Source organism: Camellia sinensis, chromosome 13 (assembly GCF_055761805.1).
Source record: "Camellia sinensis isolate YWXY chromosome 13, ASM5576180v1, whole genome shotgun sequence".
Lineage (NCBI taxonomy): Eukaryota > Viridiplantae > Streptophyta > Magnoliopsida > Ericales > Theaceae > Camellia > Camellia sinensis.
Genome location: NC_138973.1, coordinates 128,901,246 through 128,918,852, shown reverse-complemented (window position 1 = coordinate 128,918,852; position 17,607 = coordinate 128,901,246). Strand labels below are relative to the sequence as shown.

Here is a 17,607-nt window from a genome sequence, read left to right as displayed (position 1 = left end):
TGATTGATGAGTTAGCAGATTAACCTTGTGCCAAATTTGGCACAGGGTATGCAATGCTAAAATTTGGCAGCTTGAATGGCACTGCATTGGAGCTCTGTTTTTTAACCAAGCTGCTATATCACAGCAATAGCAGTTCAAATGGAAGCTGCATTGGAGATTGTTCTCAAGATTCAAACAAGCCTAGAAAATCTAATATTTCTGAAAATAAAACCAGCAATGAATTATATAAGCTCCTAAGACCTCTTACAAATACCCACAGCTGACTAAGGGCAATTCTTAAAGTAGATTTTACGTAATATATGGAAGAGAAAATGTTTCGGCCAACTTACCATTATTGGAGACTTTGTCATTGCCCACACTTCTACAGGTGCATCACGAAATAAAATCAAAAGATACCTACAAATTTTGTCATCATAAAAACTATTATCACTACAAGCTGCTCAAGAAGTTGTTATAAGTAATCATGAGGATAGCTTCAGGCAACAAGAAAAAAGAAGATGCAGCTTCAACAGGAAATTAAACCAAAAATGAATCAGTACTTTACCCCAGCCAACCGGGACTAAATAAGTATTATAATTATACTGAATTCATAGCTTGAAAACGAAGTTGTTATGAAGTTATAACATAATAAATGGTATTTCTAAGTTTGGTTAAGATTTTTTTAGTGTTTGTTTGTAATAAATCTACTTATTCTTGCAAAGCAATTCATTCACCTTGAAATTTTCTGACAATATTTAAGTATTGACCTTTTCATATACATAGGATTTAACATGTGACAAAACACTTCATGCAACTAATACCAAAGGTTGAGACCACCAAATTTAACTTTCCCAGCAGCCACATTGACCAAACAAGCGGGTAACATCCTTTGTTTATGCAACATTTATTGGCAAACATCCCTATGCTACTCCTATGATATCCACCGGCTTAAACTGTAATGGATGAGTATCCATTAGCTTAATATTAAGAACAAATGAGATCATTCCTCCCATCTGACAGATAAATCACTTATCCATTAAAACTTCTCAAGCTACAACACTAATACTGTCCTCCCATATCCACTGTAGATCTTACCTATATGAAATAGGTACTAACCTGCAATACCAATTTTGATATCAATATGAATTTTTACATCATTGCCTTTCCCAACCTGAGAATTATCCGGTGACTAAAAAGCACTTTGTCTCCTACTAACATTCTAGGTAAGATATCCCTAACAGTTTCTGATCTCAACATCTGGTTTAGGATCCACAGTGAGACACTTACTTAGATGTAGAAAATATGAAAATCAGTGTTATCTATTTAAGCATATGAGGACATCATTGAGTAATACCCAAGAGATGGCTGACTGACTTGAAGTTCTACAGGTTATGCATATTGAACAGCTGTAATTCAAGTAAGAATTTTCAATCGAACAAACTTTTACTTATCACAAATCATGAAAGAATAAAAAAAATAGAAGAAAAACAAAAAAAGAAGTGATTGAGATGAGCATCATAGCACAAACTGTATGATTCAATGTATAATTCTAAATTTTTTTTTTCTAGAAAATAAGTCCAATCTCTCTAGCTTCTCAAAGGTATATGTATTTGTCAAATCACTAGTATATAAAGGAGCACAACTTAACATACTAAGAAGCCAAGTTCTGATTTTGTTGTTAGTTTAATGTTTTATTTGTTAATGAGTCATTAAATTCTTGTTGGAGTGTTTTGATCATTGTGCTTCGTGTTAAAAGGTGATGTGATTTTAAGTAGTCATGTTACGGCTAGGGGAAGATTACTCACCTTAATCAATTTTATTTCGGTAGATAAAATAATAGCCCGTAGAAAAGATTTAAATGAGTTGAGAGACCTTAAACCCTAAAGAGTTGTAAAGGGTTGTTCCAATTTGCATCAGCAGCCTTTTTTACCATTGTTTATGAAAGTTTAGTATGCTACAACAGTTTTTTTCCGACTCCCTAGGGTATGGAACTGGGAGGTGGGTGTTTAAGCATAACCTTTTAGCTTAATACTATTTAATAGCTTGATATACATTGTTAGAATTTACCTTCACCTACACCACTACCACCTCACCTACTACCACTACCACCTCACCTACTCCACTAAACCTAACCCACTACACCACTACCACCTCCACTTCACCTACACCACTACCACCTCCACTTCACCTACTACACCTATATCTCCTATATAAGGAGCCTCTCACATTTGTACTAAAAATATCAAACAATCTTGTAATATATCAATCAATAATACACATCAATTTATTTTACATGGTATCAGAGCTATAAGATTTAGGCCTATACTCTTTTCTTTCCGGCGGGCAGCCGGCCGGCAACCTTGCCTTCGCTGCCCGCTGGAGTTTTTCAACACCTCCACAGAGTATGGCTCAATCCCAAGCTTACTTCCATCAAACACAGCAGAGCTACCAACACTCACCGACTCACATCGAGGATCGAAGAAATCATCCACCACCGCCACCACAGAACCTCCATCTCTGTCCTCACCACCAGTCTCCATACCAACTTTTCACGAATCCCTACCCTTCATCCAGAAGTTTCGTGGCAAGACCATCATCGTCAAATACGGCGGCGCCGCCTTGAAATCCTCGTCCCTCCAATCCTCCGTCATCTTCGACCTCGTCCTCCTCTCCTGCATCGGCATCCGCATCGTCTTCGTCCACGGCGGTGGCCCCGAGATCAACCAATGGCTGAGTCGACTCGGCATCCAACCCAACTTCCTCAATGGCCTCCGAGTCACCGACGCTTCCACCATGGAAATCGTCTCCATCCTCCTCCATTCACGCAATCGAAACCACAACCACACTGAGGACTCTCCACAAACCTCTCGATCGGGAAATCGACTGATGCGATTCCGACGGAGAATTCGAGCTCGTCGTCGTCGCGAATCACCTCTCCGATGTTGAGCCAGAGGAAGAGAATCTTGACGCTGACTCCTTTCAAGTTCTTCAGCTTGCCCTTGGATATCACTCCTGTGATCGTTGACTTGTACTTGAGCTCGTAGTTTTGGATCGTGAAAGTGCACGTTTCGTCCAAATAGGCCTTAAATTTGCCTGTGGATTTGTCTAATTCGTGGCTCTTGGCTCCGATCGGAAGAATACCTACAGGAAAATCGTATTGTTCAAGAACTTGGTACGCTGTGAGGGTGTCATCGCCGGTGGCTGAGGAGGTTGAGAGACTGATTAGGAGGATCAGAACGACGAAGAGAATCGCCGGTGAAGACATCATCGATGATCCATCCCTCTCTCTCTCTCTAAAAGGAAACCCACATCATTGATACACACTCAGAAATACACCAGCTGCATGTGCTCTCTCTCTCTCTCTCGGGTTAGAGGTGAGAGACAGAGTTAAGTAGAAAAAAAAAAGAAAAAGGAAAATAGCCACACTGCTTCTCCCTTTCTCTCCACTAGCCCACTTTAATCACATCTCATGATTCCCGCTCTTTCTTTTGTCAGACTCCACACCCCCCACAATATGCTGTCGCCAGAACCCACTATTCATCCCACTAGGAGTATATAGAATATATATATCTTAAAAAAAAAAAAAAAAAAAAAAAAAAAACAACAACAACAACAACAACAACAATTTACAAATTTGCACAACACCCATATTTTATTCATCTCCGGGATCAACCCCGTTCACAAGTTTACACAAAAAAAAAAAAAAAAAAAAAAACCAACCACAAAACAAAACAACAAACCACCACATCCACAGGCGGGATTTTTCTCTACTCTGCCGCCGGTCTTTTCTTCTTGCCTCCGTCCTGGGCGGTCCTTGCCGGTGTTGCCTCCGTGTTTCCCACTCCACTGGGCACGATCACTACTCCCTGCTCCTCCACTGCAGCATATGGCGGACCTCCAAATCGGAACATCACGGTGGCCTTCCGCTTCAGCTCCTTATTTTCTACTTTCAGCACACTTATCTCTGCTCGCGCATCCTTATACATGCGTTGGAGCAGAGCCAGTTGGGCGTTTAAATGCTGCACCTCATTTGTCCTACTCTGCAGCCGGTTCGACAAATTTGTGACCGCCGTCATGCTTTCCACACATGCCTTCAAAGTATACTGATTGGCCTCCACATCCGACTGCACTGCCATTCTTTGCTCCACAGACCGCATCGGAAAGTTCAACGGAGCAAACTCCGGGGCGCTTGGTTGAGGTTCCAGTGCCACCGCACCCGTTATCTCTCTTGTTGACTCATTGAGGTCGGGAAAGAGAGTGAGTAGACCTCGGGATGAGGATGCCGTATTCTGGGTAACTGAACGGGAAGAAGAGGCCATTGTTCAGATGTTTCAGAGAAGGGTTGGATACAAAGTCTTTACCGAGTGTTTCAGAATGACAATGTTCAGAGGTTTCTCTCAGTTTTTCTGTCTCAGCTTCTGCCTCAGCCTCAGCCTCCGTCTTATAGCCGAGGCAGCCATGCGCATCGCGCGCCTCTTACCACCAGCCGACAAACGGGCGCGCCAACCAAGGCACACACGTGCCTCGCCATCATGTCCGGCACATCTTTTTATGACTTGGGCTCGCCTTTTGATGGCACGCCTTTTTATGGATTGGGCACGCCTTTTGATGGCACGCCTTTTGAAAGATTGGGCACACCTTTTGAGGGTGCGACTTTTTAAGGGTCCGACAAGACTCTGTAAACTGTCCCGACATTGATTCCGGTTAGCTCCTTCAAGGGTCCGACAAGACTCTGTAAACTGTCCCGACATTGATTCCGGTTAGCTCCTTTATGGGTCCGACAAGACTCTGTAAACTGTCCCGACATAGATTCCGGTTAGTTTCTACAAGGGTCCGACAAGACTCTGTAAACTGTCCCGACATAGATTCCGGTTAGTTTCTACAAGGGTCCGACAAGACTCTGTAAACTGTCCCGACATTGATTCCGGTTAGTTTCTACAACGGTCCGACATGACCCCATAAACTGTCTTCTACAACGGTCCGACATGACCCCATAAACTGTCTTCTACATCGGTCTGACACCGCCATCCAGTGTCCTCTACAACGTTATGACACCACCATACAGTGTCCTCTACAACGTTATGACACCACCATACAGTGTCTTCACCAACGGTCTGACACGACCATACAGTGTCTCCTATCCTTTTTTTTTATGTATTTTCTTGTTTTGTTCCTCTCTTCAAACTCAAGTTGGTTAGTTTCTATCCTCCTTGAGTTTGCGGGGGGCTGTTAGAATTTACCTTCACCTACACCACTACCACCTCACCTACTACTACTACCACCTCACCTACTCCACTAAACCTAACCCACTACACCACTACCACCTCCACTTCACCTACACCACTACCACCTCCACTTCACCTACTACACCTATATCTCCTATATAAGGAGCCTCTCACATTTGTACTAAAAATATCAAACAATCTTGTAATATATCAATCAATAATACACATCAATTTATTTTATATACATCTTGGGCCTATTTCCTAACAGCTTAAGCTTTTGGGACTAGGGGTGACTTAACATGGTATCAAGGCTAGATACCTGAAAATGGGAAGTGTGTGTCCTAGCCTGCACACGGGAGGTGCTACCAAGTGAGCACACTATGCATGATAGAGAGTGTGAAGTAAAGTCCCACATCGATTGGGTACAAAAGTAATGTGAAGTATATAAGTGTGACGACACACGTATTATTTTTATTTGTTATTTTAGTGAGCATTATTGCATGATTAAGTGTTTAATTGTGCTTATCTATTGGTTTGTGAATTATCTGTTAGATTACCGACTTAGAATTCGAAATTGAAAGCCCAAATGGATTCAGAAACCGAAATTGACTAGTTCAATAGGCTAATTGAAATATTTAGAACCATTTGGTAAGTTTAATTAAAATTTGATTCGGATCAAAATAATTAGAATAAATTGATTAAGATTAGTTAGACTTAAGCCTAATTAATTAAGCCTAATCTCATTTAATTAGCCTAACCTAATTAAGTATATATATATATGGGTAATATAAGCTCTATCTTCTACACATTGAGCTGAAATTAAAGAGTGAGTTAAGAGCTCAACACTTTAGAGAGAGAGGGGGAATTCTAGAGAATTGAAGAAAGATTGAAGGGATTAAGCGATCAACATCAAAATTCAAGCTCTAGCTATGGAATCCATCCATAATTCTTAAAGACAATCCAGGTAGAAATTGAATTCACCAAGTTGTAGGATCATTTGCATGTAATTGGAAAGAGAATGTTAGAAACAACTTGAATATGGCAGGAATGAGCCAATTGTATACATGCATGCATTAATTTGCCAATTTTGAATTTGATTTCCAAACATTCATACATGCATGAGGCTAAATTTACCATCTTTGAAGGTTCTACATAGTTTTTACACTTCTCGTCTTTTTATATTAGTATTTTGAAAAGAAAAGAGTTGAATTAAACACATGCATGGTGAGAATTATGAGTTTTGGGTTTGATTTTGAGAATTGGCAAAGGTTTTGAACTTATGATTTCAAATGAGCTGTGTTTTTGAGTCTTCTAAAAGAGTTTCTATGCTTTTGGGTCTGGCCATGCAAGCTTTGACCATGAATAATGCATTTTTGAACTTCAAATTATGCTTTGGAAATTTCAGAATTCATTTACTTCGCTCAAGCGATAAAGTCATCGCTCGAGCGCACTTTGCATACTCTCAGTATTTTTGCTGACTTTTGCAGTTGGCTCGAGTGAACATCGAGCCTACTTTGACACCATCTAGTACTTTTGCAGTTAGGCCACACCACTCAAGCGACCAAAGGTGCGCTCGAGCAAAGACCCTATTTTTAGCAATTTTTGGCAAACACTCTTAAGTGCATATTTGTATCCTCATGCTCTTTTAGACATTCTTAAGCATCATTTAGACATCCTTATCCATGGAATAAGTTAAAAACTCAAGAAAGAGAATTGAATTATGATACGCTATCTGCTAAGAACGTGTGCTTCAATGTGTATCTCTATTATGTGTTAGTGTATGTGGTTATCCGAGATCCGACACCTGTGCCAGCCTAGTATGAGTAGTATCTCTGTAAAGATATGTTGTTAAAATGTAGTTTGATTAACTGCAAGAATGTTATTTTGAAGTACTATTTTGATAAAAATGAATGATTGTCTCTTTTGAAAGTAATTGTGGCATTCTTTAGTGAAGCCCTCACCTACCATGGCTCTTTGCTATAAGGCCCTTGCCTGAGAGAAACAATACCGTGGCCATTCGTAAATAAGACCCCCGCCCGAGAGAAACAATACCGTGGCCATTTGCTATAGGTGCACAGAGATTTCTGATGTTGACCCAAGTGGTCCCTTTGCTGACCTATACGGTCCCTTTGTTAAACCCATATTGTCCCTTTGTTATGCCTTCGGGCCTTTTGCTTTGCACTATTGGATGTACCACATATGAGCATGATTTGTCAACTTCGATATGACAAGTACTTAATTATGTTTTGCTTCAAAATTCATATGATATGATTTTGTATTATGATAGACATCATTCATTTAACCTCTTTATACTGATATTACTCACTGACCTTTAGCTCACCCCCTTCCCCTATATATATGTAGTTGAGCATTCGGAGCATCAAGTTTAGAAAAGCCTCGGAAGCCCACCTTTTTGTGAAGCCGCTTTGAAGTGCCTCCGTGACAAGGCGTGCTTGGACTCAAGAGGAGCTGAGCATTGTCAACCCTTTTCGTTTGTTTCCTTTGTTATTTGGAAACTTGATATGTATGGATTTTTTGTATAAGTGTCTAAGATGTTGTGATGTATCTATGTACTTATATCTTTGTAAAGAGGTTGAAGTTTTTAATATCATGGAATTTGCATATATGCACCGCTCGATGGACAGAGTTATGTTTTAATAATGCTTCTGCAGTGCCCGTACATATATTATTAATTATCTATTTTGTCTTTGAGGCTAGGTAATCTGGGATTACTGGCCGGTCGCGGCCTAAACTTTTAGGGGCGGGTTCGAGTCACGACAATAAGTGTGAGCACGCCCTCACCTCAATAGCTAGTTTTTGGGGTTAAGTTTTACCCAAGACCGTATAACATGATATCAAAGCTCCAGCTAGGGGAAGTCTTGGATTCAAGTCTATGTTTGCATTCTTTCTTCAGTTATTTGTATTGTTTTCTTCTTTCTATGTATGGATGGTTGTATCATCACACGCAAGACGAGGTTGCATGTGAGGGAGGGTGTTGAATAGCTTAATATATATATATATATACATATATTTTGGCCCATTTCCTAACAACTTTAGTTTTTGGGACTATTGGTGACTTAACAAATACTGCTCTCTAATCTCCTTCCTTCCTGTTTTAATCTTCTTTCATAAGCTTTTTCTGCGTAATTTATTTATTTTTCTTCCAATTAGCTAGGTATGAATGTTGGCAATTAGTTTTGCATGAACAAGAAGTAAAGGAGAAACAAGTAAAAGTAAAAAGTATTTGAATTAGTAGACTATGACACCTTCCAGACGATGAAGCCCTTAAAGCTCTTATGGGTGCACGCTCTGGCTTTTGTAAAACCCGAAATGGTCGATTAAGGCCACTTCTGACACAGGTCACAATAAGTCTATTGATATAGCCTCCTGTTTTTTCACTCCCCTGCAACATCAAAGTATCATTGTATGTAACAGGGTACAAAAAGAAGTGATAATGAAACAAATTAAGCCATCAGAATTACTGAGAACCAATAATAAAAACAGCAAGACGGGTAAGAATAGGATATATACATGGGAAAAAATATAGAAATATTAATTGGACTGAAATGATGTCTTAAACAGAATGACTTACCTGGGTATAGGAGAATGAAACAAGTCTAGAATTTCCAAGCCACCGTAGCCCCCGAACAGTACTATTATGAACAGAGAAACTCGCGGCAACAGCATTAGCAGAGACATCAATCACATCAATTGTACCATTTTGAGTTCCCAAAGCAACTAATGGAACAGCAACAGCAGGATAGTTTCCCCCACCTTCACATGCAAATTCTCATAGATAAACTGATGACTCCAGTATTTCTAACTCATAAATGTATCTTATTAAACATGGTACTCAACAGAGGGAAGAAAAAAATAACAGACAGACAACTCACGGGCCAAAGTAGCTGTTAAAGAAGGTGATGGTACAGCCAGCATAGTCACTGTAGAAGAAAGAAGATGAAGCTGTCCCACTAAGCAAATCTGCATCAGTAATTCAACCTTCAAGTAAACAAGGATGACCAAAAAAAAGTATTGAAACAGACAAAATGCCATTCACTACTGTTTGTCCTTAATCATGAATTATACAGCAATGAGCGACATACAAAACCAATTCTGCGCTGCCCAGGCAAAAACTGGACACAAAATCAAACAAATCAAAAGCTATGCCACATAGCCCAGATAAAATAAGGGGAAAGGCTAAAACAGACCAAGAGGGCCCACCACCTCCTGCCTCCAACCTTGCCAAGGCAAAAGGCACCATGCATGAAACTGTGTCCTTTTGGCAACTTGGCTTTTTTAGAGGTTTTTGGGCTTTTTGATTTATTTATGAAGTGAAAAAAATTAATGGTAGTGTTTGGTAGAGTTTTGTAAATGTGATTTGAGAGTATGAGTTGTATTTTGAGTTTGTGTGTTGTGGAATTATGATTTGAGTGTAGAAAATTTGTTTGGTAAAAAGTTTTGAAAATAGTTTTGGAAAAGTGGTTTGATTTGAGTGGGAAATTATTGATGTGACATTTGATATGTGATACAAAAATTTACAACTCATAACTAAACATACAATTCAAAATTATTTTAAAGCACATAAAAAATTTAAAAATTTTCAGAAAATATTTGTCCCGATTATATAAATCAATTGCAAAAAAAAAAAAAAATCTGGAACCAGCCGGACATCCGGGTGGTCTACCGGGTGGTCATCCGGGTGGTCATCCGGGTGGTCTACCGGGTGGTCATCCGGGTGGACAAAAAAGGCGCCTGTGCATCAGAGTTCTCTCTGCAGAGTGTAGAAAATTAATTTGAAAACGAAACCAAACATCATACTCCAACACACAGGTAGAAAACTGATTTCAGAGCACAACCAAACAGAGCCAATGTGTTTGGAAATGGTTTTTTTCATTGGAAAGATAGTTGTGAGGAAAAAAATGATTGATTGATGTGTATGATGATGTGAAGTTTTGCTAATGGGGTTGAATTTATTGGCTTTTTGGCCTTTTTAGCCAAAAAAAAGCTCTTGCCAAACAGGGCCTGAGTTTGCTCCGCTGAATTTTGATGACAAGACATCAGATCTCACAATTAGATTATTGGAGAATTACTGCAGATCTAATTCAAGGTAATCCAAAATAGTCATAATTTCATGCATCATACACGAGAATTAGCCAACAAGTTTTTCCAGCCAACCTTTTTTTTTTTCCAATTCAACCAGAAGCCAATCAAGTTTGTTCCAAGTGAAACAGCAAACAGTATAGTAGTACACCAATAACCAAAAAAAAAATGTTTATAGTAAAAATGCACAGATATAGGTACAGGTAAAGAAATAGAAATAATTAAAATTTCAAGATTGTACTCTGTTCATGCTGACAATAAAAAAACCATGAAACTGGGAGGATGAAAATACATGTTTTGGTATATTAGAGTAAAAAGGCCATTTGAATATGAGAAAGAGTTGCAAGGCTTAAACTAGTTACTAGTAATACATCTACCCAGTTAAGTGTTGTAAAAGTCTCAATGATGCAGGCGATCCATGTACCTCAGAAACTATTTAAATGCCTTTCAGGAATTGTACATCTACCCCAAGAATATCAAAGATAAAAGGCTACTTTTGCCCATCACTACTGGCTTCTTTTTTTTAATGATTAGGCTTCCTTTGAATTTTGTCGAACTGATGATTTTTCACTCCTTTGTGACACATATCCAGGGATTTTTCAAAGACTCGCAGAATAGTAATTTTTTTTCTTTTCTATTGGTCAAATGTCAAATTCAGATGCTCATAGACAAAACATAAATTTGGCCTAAGAACTAGAAGGGTTTCCATATGTTCATGCTTCTAATGATGTAGCGTAGTCATCATGCGACAACAATGAACTGTCAATATCCAGCCAACAAAAAGAAAAAAAAAATCCAGTACTGATCCGTCAAAAACTTTTCTCAACCTTAAATGACATCTCTTCAAGGCTGAAAGTTGAACTTCGTGCACGGTTGCCAATGATATTAACATTATTTAGTCGGTGAAATGCATCTACTTCAGGTTCATCAGCAGAAGAAACACCAGTGCTCGACTTTGTCTCTAGACCTGGCACTTCACTACCTTCATCAACAGTGCCAGAGTTTCTTGCATCCTTCTGTGCATCTCCAGGTCCTTCAGCGGTCAGGAGCCAGTTCCAAATTTTTCCGTCATCAGAAATGGATAGCAAATGTATCTTAGAAATGAGAAGAGATTCATCACAAAAATCAAGAGGAGTATCAAAATCCTCATCAGGGGAAGAAGTATGAGAAATATCGGAATAAAGCTTGGCAATATTTTGAAGGATGGAATCTGATTGGGAGATGACAACTGCAAGAACAGAGGGAGAAGGGACAGATGTGCCAATTGAGGGGATCAATTCTTCCATCATACACATTATGTGAACCTGTTCTCCTCTGTGATAATATGAAAATAAGTACATTATCTTAATTCAAGCAAACAATACACTTTTTAAGTAGCTTTCTCATCTATGCGAAGGGAACACATTTTTTTAATTAACAAGAACTGCAAAGATGTCAGATATAATTTCCCAAGCTTCCAATAAAAAAAATAACGCACAAAGTATAGGAATCAATACTCCATTTAACAAACAGCAATTCACAATGCTCATGCTGACAGTAATAAATAACCTACTACCATCGTATCATACAAATCTGTTTGAGTGACCAGATATTATATCAAGTTATCAACTTGTGTAACTTATCCAGGAAGAACCATGATTTTAAATTTCAATTACATTCCGTAGAGTTAAAAGAGTTAACTCATTCAAAAGTGAATCATTTCTTATGAAACACAAACTGATATTTTATTGTTAAACTTCAAATAACTTCCACCACTTGTCCCTTTGGCAACTACACGTTGGCCTGAAATTGAACTTTAAAATTTCTTAGATTGATATTTATTGAAAAAATTACTTTCAATCTATATATAAATAATCTAAATGACTCCAAAAATACATTCCCAATGCACTTTCGTGGATAAACAATAATTATTTGAGAGAAAGAAATGGCAAAGCCATAAACATGTAGACTCCTTTCACAACAAAAATATATATATTTGAGCTCCTGGCAAATGAAACATCACATCACAACACTGGTGTAGAATGCGTAAAAAAACTATTCTTTTTTCTTTTCTTTTTTTCTTTTTTTCTTTTCTTTTTTTTTTTTTTGGACAAGTAACAAAACTATTCATTTAATAAAGATATTTGTTAACTAGAAAATATTTGTAATTGGGCATCAAGGAAGCAACATGATTCAGACAACTCAATAAATCAAATTCTTTGAACATAAGAAGAGATACAGTTATATATACCTACACACATAGACATGCATGCAAGTATGCACATAAAGATACTACAAAAAATCTCATGAACATAAATACATTAGAAGAAAAATCTTCCTAGATTTATTATTGTTAGTGATAAGGAACTGCTGTAATTTTGTGTTTATTTGATATAAAAACATGGGTGTTTGTTGGGAAATTCTATTTGCAGACCACACAAAATCTCAGTACACACCATTTGTGTCGTTCAGATATAACTTCCGAACAAAAGTCAAATGGTTGGACATAAACTTCCGAATAAAAATGAAATGTTCAAATATACATTCCGTTCATTCATTTGTTTATGTCCGAACAACTGTTTTTTGTTCGGAAGTTTATATCAAAATATTTGACTTTTGTTCGAAAACTTATATCCGAAGGGCATAGATAGTGTATGCTAAGTGGTTGTTTGGCATGTGCTAAAATAGCATAGGCTATTTTAACACATTATCCTATTTAGGTCACAATCATCTTATTTAAGTCATATCACCTCTCTATCACATCACTTCAAATCCAACCCATATTTCACATTTTTTTGTACAAAAACAAAAAGTATACTAATCTAACACTTCCCAAACAACCCCTAAGATTTTTTGTGATGTGCGAATAGAACCACCCGTGTTCATCGGGACAAGTCAATTAACTTAGACCAAAAGACCCTTTCTTGTTTTTGCATTCTCTTCTCTTTTCTTCGTTTTCCTGGATTGACTCATCATGGAGAATCTCCTGCTGATTTTCCATAATTTTTTGAAGCGGTAGGCACTTTCTACTTTCGAATAATTTTTGGGATTTTCATATCCGATTTTGATCTTCTTGCTAGAGGATTTGGGTGATGTTTGGCTTGATTAAATCCAATCTATGGGTGCGTGCCGACTAAGACTCCCAAAGGTTCTTAGAGCAATTTACTGCAAAATAAGGTTTTCTTTTTTTTTTTTTGGTCTTTTTGTCTTTCTAGTCGGTCAACCGTGGTTTTTTTGCACTGTTCCTACCTATGAAGCATGGATATTCCAAAAAAAGGTTACATAAGCATATTCGATAAGGATACAATTCCCATACAACCGAATACGTATCGGATACGACTAAAGAGTATCTAAAAATTATTTTTTATTTTTTCAATTTCGGATAGGTCTCAGATACAAGAAGTATACGTTTTGTATACAGGATGGATACATTCAGCATACAACAAAGGCCAAAACATAATTTTTGAAAGACTTTAATAAGGGTCATATATAAAGTTTCAAAAATTATGTTTTGGCATTTGTCATATGCCGAACGTATCCATCCTATATACAAAACTTATACTTCTCGTATCTGAGACCTATCCGAAATCGAAAAAATAAAAAATAATTTATAGATACTCTGTTTCTTAGTTTCCTCTTCATAAGAAAATCTGGAAAATCTGGAAAGCGGTTGTTGTTTCTCATAAAGTGAAATTTTTCATGTGGTCCTTAGCTCAAAAGGGTGTCACAACCAATGATCTTTCCCAAAGGCGGCAGCCTAATCACTCTCTGTCCTCAATGGTATGTGATGTGCAAGAGGAATTCGAAATTGGCGGATCATTTATTGCCCGGTGGCTTTTGTTTTATGGCAGCATCTTTTCAGCTTATGTGATGATCAGTGGGTTGCTCCGCGGGAGTGCATTCATTTGCTTCTTATTAGCTTCAAAGGGTTTGGCGGCAACGAGAGAGCCAAAACTATGTGGTCCTGTGTTGTCCTTGCAATCATTTGAACTATATGGTTGGAGAGAAATGCTCGAATCTTTAATGGCAAGGAGGAGACAAATGCAGAGGCTTTGTGGGAGAGGGCGGAGGATTTGGCATCTTTTCGGGCATTTTTGTCTCATCCTTTTAAAGGAGTTTCATTTTTCTTGATTTTTAGGGATTGGGCTGTTGTTTGCCATCCCTAGTGCTAGGAGTTTTGTGCCTTTTGTTTGGACCTTTTTCTTTTTCTTGTATGAGGACTTCTTGTCCTCTTTCCTTTTTGCTTGCTTTTTAATAAAATCTTTTTGTTGTTGCCCAAAAAAAAAAAAATGTTTAATGCAAGTAAAAAATACCAAACATATGCTACAGCTTAAGTACTTATAGAATAATCAAATGAAGAAAAAAGGAGGGAACCTTAGCCTATATAGAGACAAAGAAATGAAAAAACAAAGCAGCACCATTGACCTCTATAGGTCAATCCTCCCTCTCTCTCTCTCACTCTTACTGAAGAAGAGGAACAAGTGGCAGTTGACATGGAATATTCTTAGCTTAATATAATTGTTTTTAGCTTGCTTTTGGATTTGTCATGTGCAGAATCAATGTTTGATATTAAATAAATCAATGAACTCTTGTTTTTTATTTTCGTTTTATACATACTACATTATTAAAAATTATAAACTATATATAATTTTACAAACGTATCCTCGTCATACCCGTATTTTACTTTTTTTAAGTTTTGTCGTATTTCCGTAGCTATATTGTATCGTATGGTATCCGTATATGTTCTTCCTAGGTCTCTACTCAGGCTTAAGCTTCTTTTTTTTTTCTGGTCCTAGGCTGGGTTGAGCTATTTTGACTTGATTCTTGATTGGGGTGATCTGTTTTTAGTTTGTTCTTGGTTTGGCTAGGTTGTTTTCGACTTGTTATCTGTTATCCCTGGTGTGTGGCTATGTCGAAGGCTACTGATAATACAAGAGGTTAAGGGAGCAGGTTGGGTTGTGCAAGAGCTCTACAAAATAATCCCGCCCTTCAGATTAATCCAGAAAGGTTGGATGGGAGCAACTATTTGGCATATTCGTCGAAATACCCTGCTTCATAGACTAAGAACCTATATTAACAAATATTTATCTAAGAATGCACTTGTAATGTTTTGGTTACTTAACCCTACTATTAATCTATGCTTTATAACTTCAAACAACCTAAAAGGTTTGGATTGTAGCAGCTCAGACATATTGTCAAAGAGGTAATAATGCCCATATAAAGCACGGATATTCCGAAAAGGGTGGCAGACGAGTATTAGATACACATACGCATCTGATACGGATACATATTCTCGCTGTTTTAGAAGTGTCCGTGCTTCTTAGCCAAAAAAGTATCAGTATTTGATACAAATTCTAGAAATATCCGTGCTTCATAGAATGATTGGATTGAAGACAATCAGCAGCCAGTACACCACTTGGAGAAGAGCTAGGCCATTTGAACAATAAGGTAGCATTTTTTTTAAGGCTTTGATTCATTTATACAAGAGGTATACAATAATTTTTTTAGGCATCTCCAAGTAACTAGAGATTAGTAGATTGAATAACATCAAAATTTGATATGAGCTTGGAAAGAGTATTATTGATCTTTGAACAAGAAGTTCCTCATTACTCAAACACTACCAAAACCATGTCTTGAAGCACATGTTTGCAAAACAAAATCAAAATTAAGTAACAATTCATAACAACCAGAGCAATTTAAGCAGAATTCAGTGCTTACTCTTTGCGCCGCCATGTACTAAGCCTCCCATCAAGATGAGCACAATACAGCAACTCAATATTTGGATCCGGCAACACATCCAAAAATTTGCCACAACCCCGTGGCAGCCCCGCGCTGAACAATGTGGTCTCGTATTTCAAATCAAACACAACCAATTCTCTAGGAAACGTCACGAACAGAATGTTCTTCCAGTGCGGGGAAAACGCGAACCTTGCTATATACTTGGGGAACACCACCATCGCCGGCGACAATGAACTGGACGCAGCACCGCCGGCGGCCACGTCTCTCTCCATCCTCTCCAATTCGGAAGTGTCAGGACGAATCTGGAACTCCTTGATTACGACTTGGTCCTCAGTGTCGCCGAGGACCATGACGGAGAGGAGGAAGCCTTTGAGGCCTAGGGCACAGAAATGGCGAGAATCGAAGGGGTCGCGGCGGATGCAAGAGAAGAATTCGGGAGAGGCGTCGTACTTGAAGAAGCAGCGGCCGGTGGTGGTGTTGAAGAGGGAGAGGAGGGAGGGACCGGAGAGGGAAGCGAGGATCCAGGAGTCGGGTCGGGTCTGGATCCAGCAGAGGTCTTGGATGCCGGACTTGGAGGAGTCGAGGACGAGAAGTGGGGATTTGAGGCGGAGGTCGAGGAGAAGGATGCGGCCCTGGCGATCTCCGACGGCGAGGAGGAGGTGGGAGGTGGAGGAAGGGTCGTGGGAGAGGAGGTCGCGGCGGAGGGGGAGAGGGGACCAGCGGACGGAGGTGACGAATGGGGAGAGAGAGGCGGTGGAGGGAGAAGGGAGGGGGATGACCGAGACCAGTTGCATGGACCGGGAGTCGACGATGGAGAGGCTGCTGCCGGAGGCGTAGGCCAGGAGGCCGGAGGCGCTGAGGTCGGCCGATCCGCCATTGTTGCGGGAAGGTGGACCCGGGAGCATGCAGTCCCACGACTCCTGAGGTGGTCTTGGAATCGACATTGCTGTGTGTTTTGGTAATCTGCTATGCTATGCTATGCTCTTGCACTTTCAGGAATCAGGACTGTGATGTCTGTATAATCTAGATGTATATGTGTTATGTGTATAGAGTATTAGAGAGAGATGTGTATAGAGAGTACTGAGAGGGAGGGAGGGAGGTTGCTGTCGTTTGTTCGATCTTGCTTGGTTTTTGACAGGTCGCCTCTCTCTCTCTCTCTCTCCCCTCTCTCTCCCCTCCACTACGAGTTTTGCGCTTATGGCGACAGAGATCACCGATCTTGACCGGGCCCGGAATTGGATTCGATCCGGGTCGATTTATAATTAAATATTCATTCGTTTTAAAATATTAGTCATTTATTATAATTTTTTATTATTTCAAAATATTAATTTCAGCCCCCTTTTTCCCACTTTTTTGACCTCTTCTCTTATTTATTGGTTACATTTTCTTTTTTTTTCTTTTTTTTTCCTACTCCTCCAATCATTACCGGCCATGTGTGTTGGGGAGTGGTGATTGGAGGGAGTCTCTATCATTACTCTTAAAATAATATAAATTTTTTATTTTACTATTCTTTCAAATTCATTAACAACACAAAAAGTATATTTATGACAATTGATATTTTTAAAAATAGTACTACCAGAGAATA

At 38.8% G+C, this 17,607-nt stretch overlaps 1 protein-coding gene across 1 annotated transcript in view; it reads right to left on the bottom strand.

Annotated features, from left to right (window-relative positions):
• LOC114264508 (Transducin family protein / WD-40 repeat family protein) overlaps positions 1-17,253 on the bottom strand; it is a 64,084-nt gene extending 46,831 nt beyond the window's left edge. The window contains exons 1-6 of the mRNA XM_028205144.2: positions 16,002-17,253; positions 11,132-11,618; positions 9,098-9,185; positions 8,797-8,978; positions 8,471-8,607; positions 330-396 (exon numbers count right to left, since the gene is read on the bottom strand). Of these exons, the coding sequence (XP_028060945.2) occupies positions 330-396; positions 8,471-8,607; positions 8,797-8,978; positions 9,098-9,185; positions 11,132-11,618; positions 16,002-16,966 (1,926 nt within the window). The 5' untranslated portion in view covers positions 16,967-17,253. The remainder of the gene's footprint in view (positions 1-329; positions 397-8,470; positions 8,608-8,796; positions 8,979-9,097; positions 9,186-11,131; positions 11,619-16,001) is intronic.
• Between the last annotated feature and the right edge of the window lie 354 nt (positions 17,254-17,607).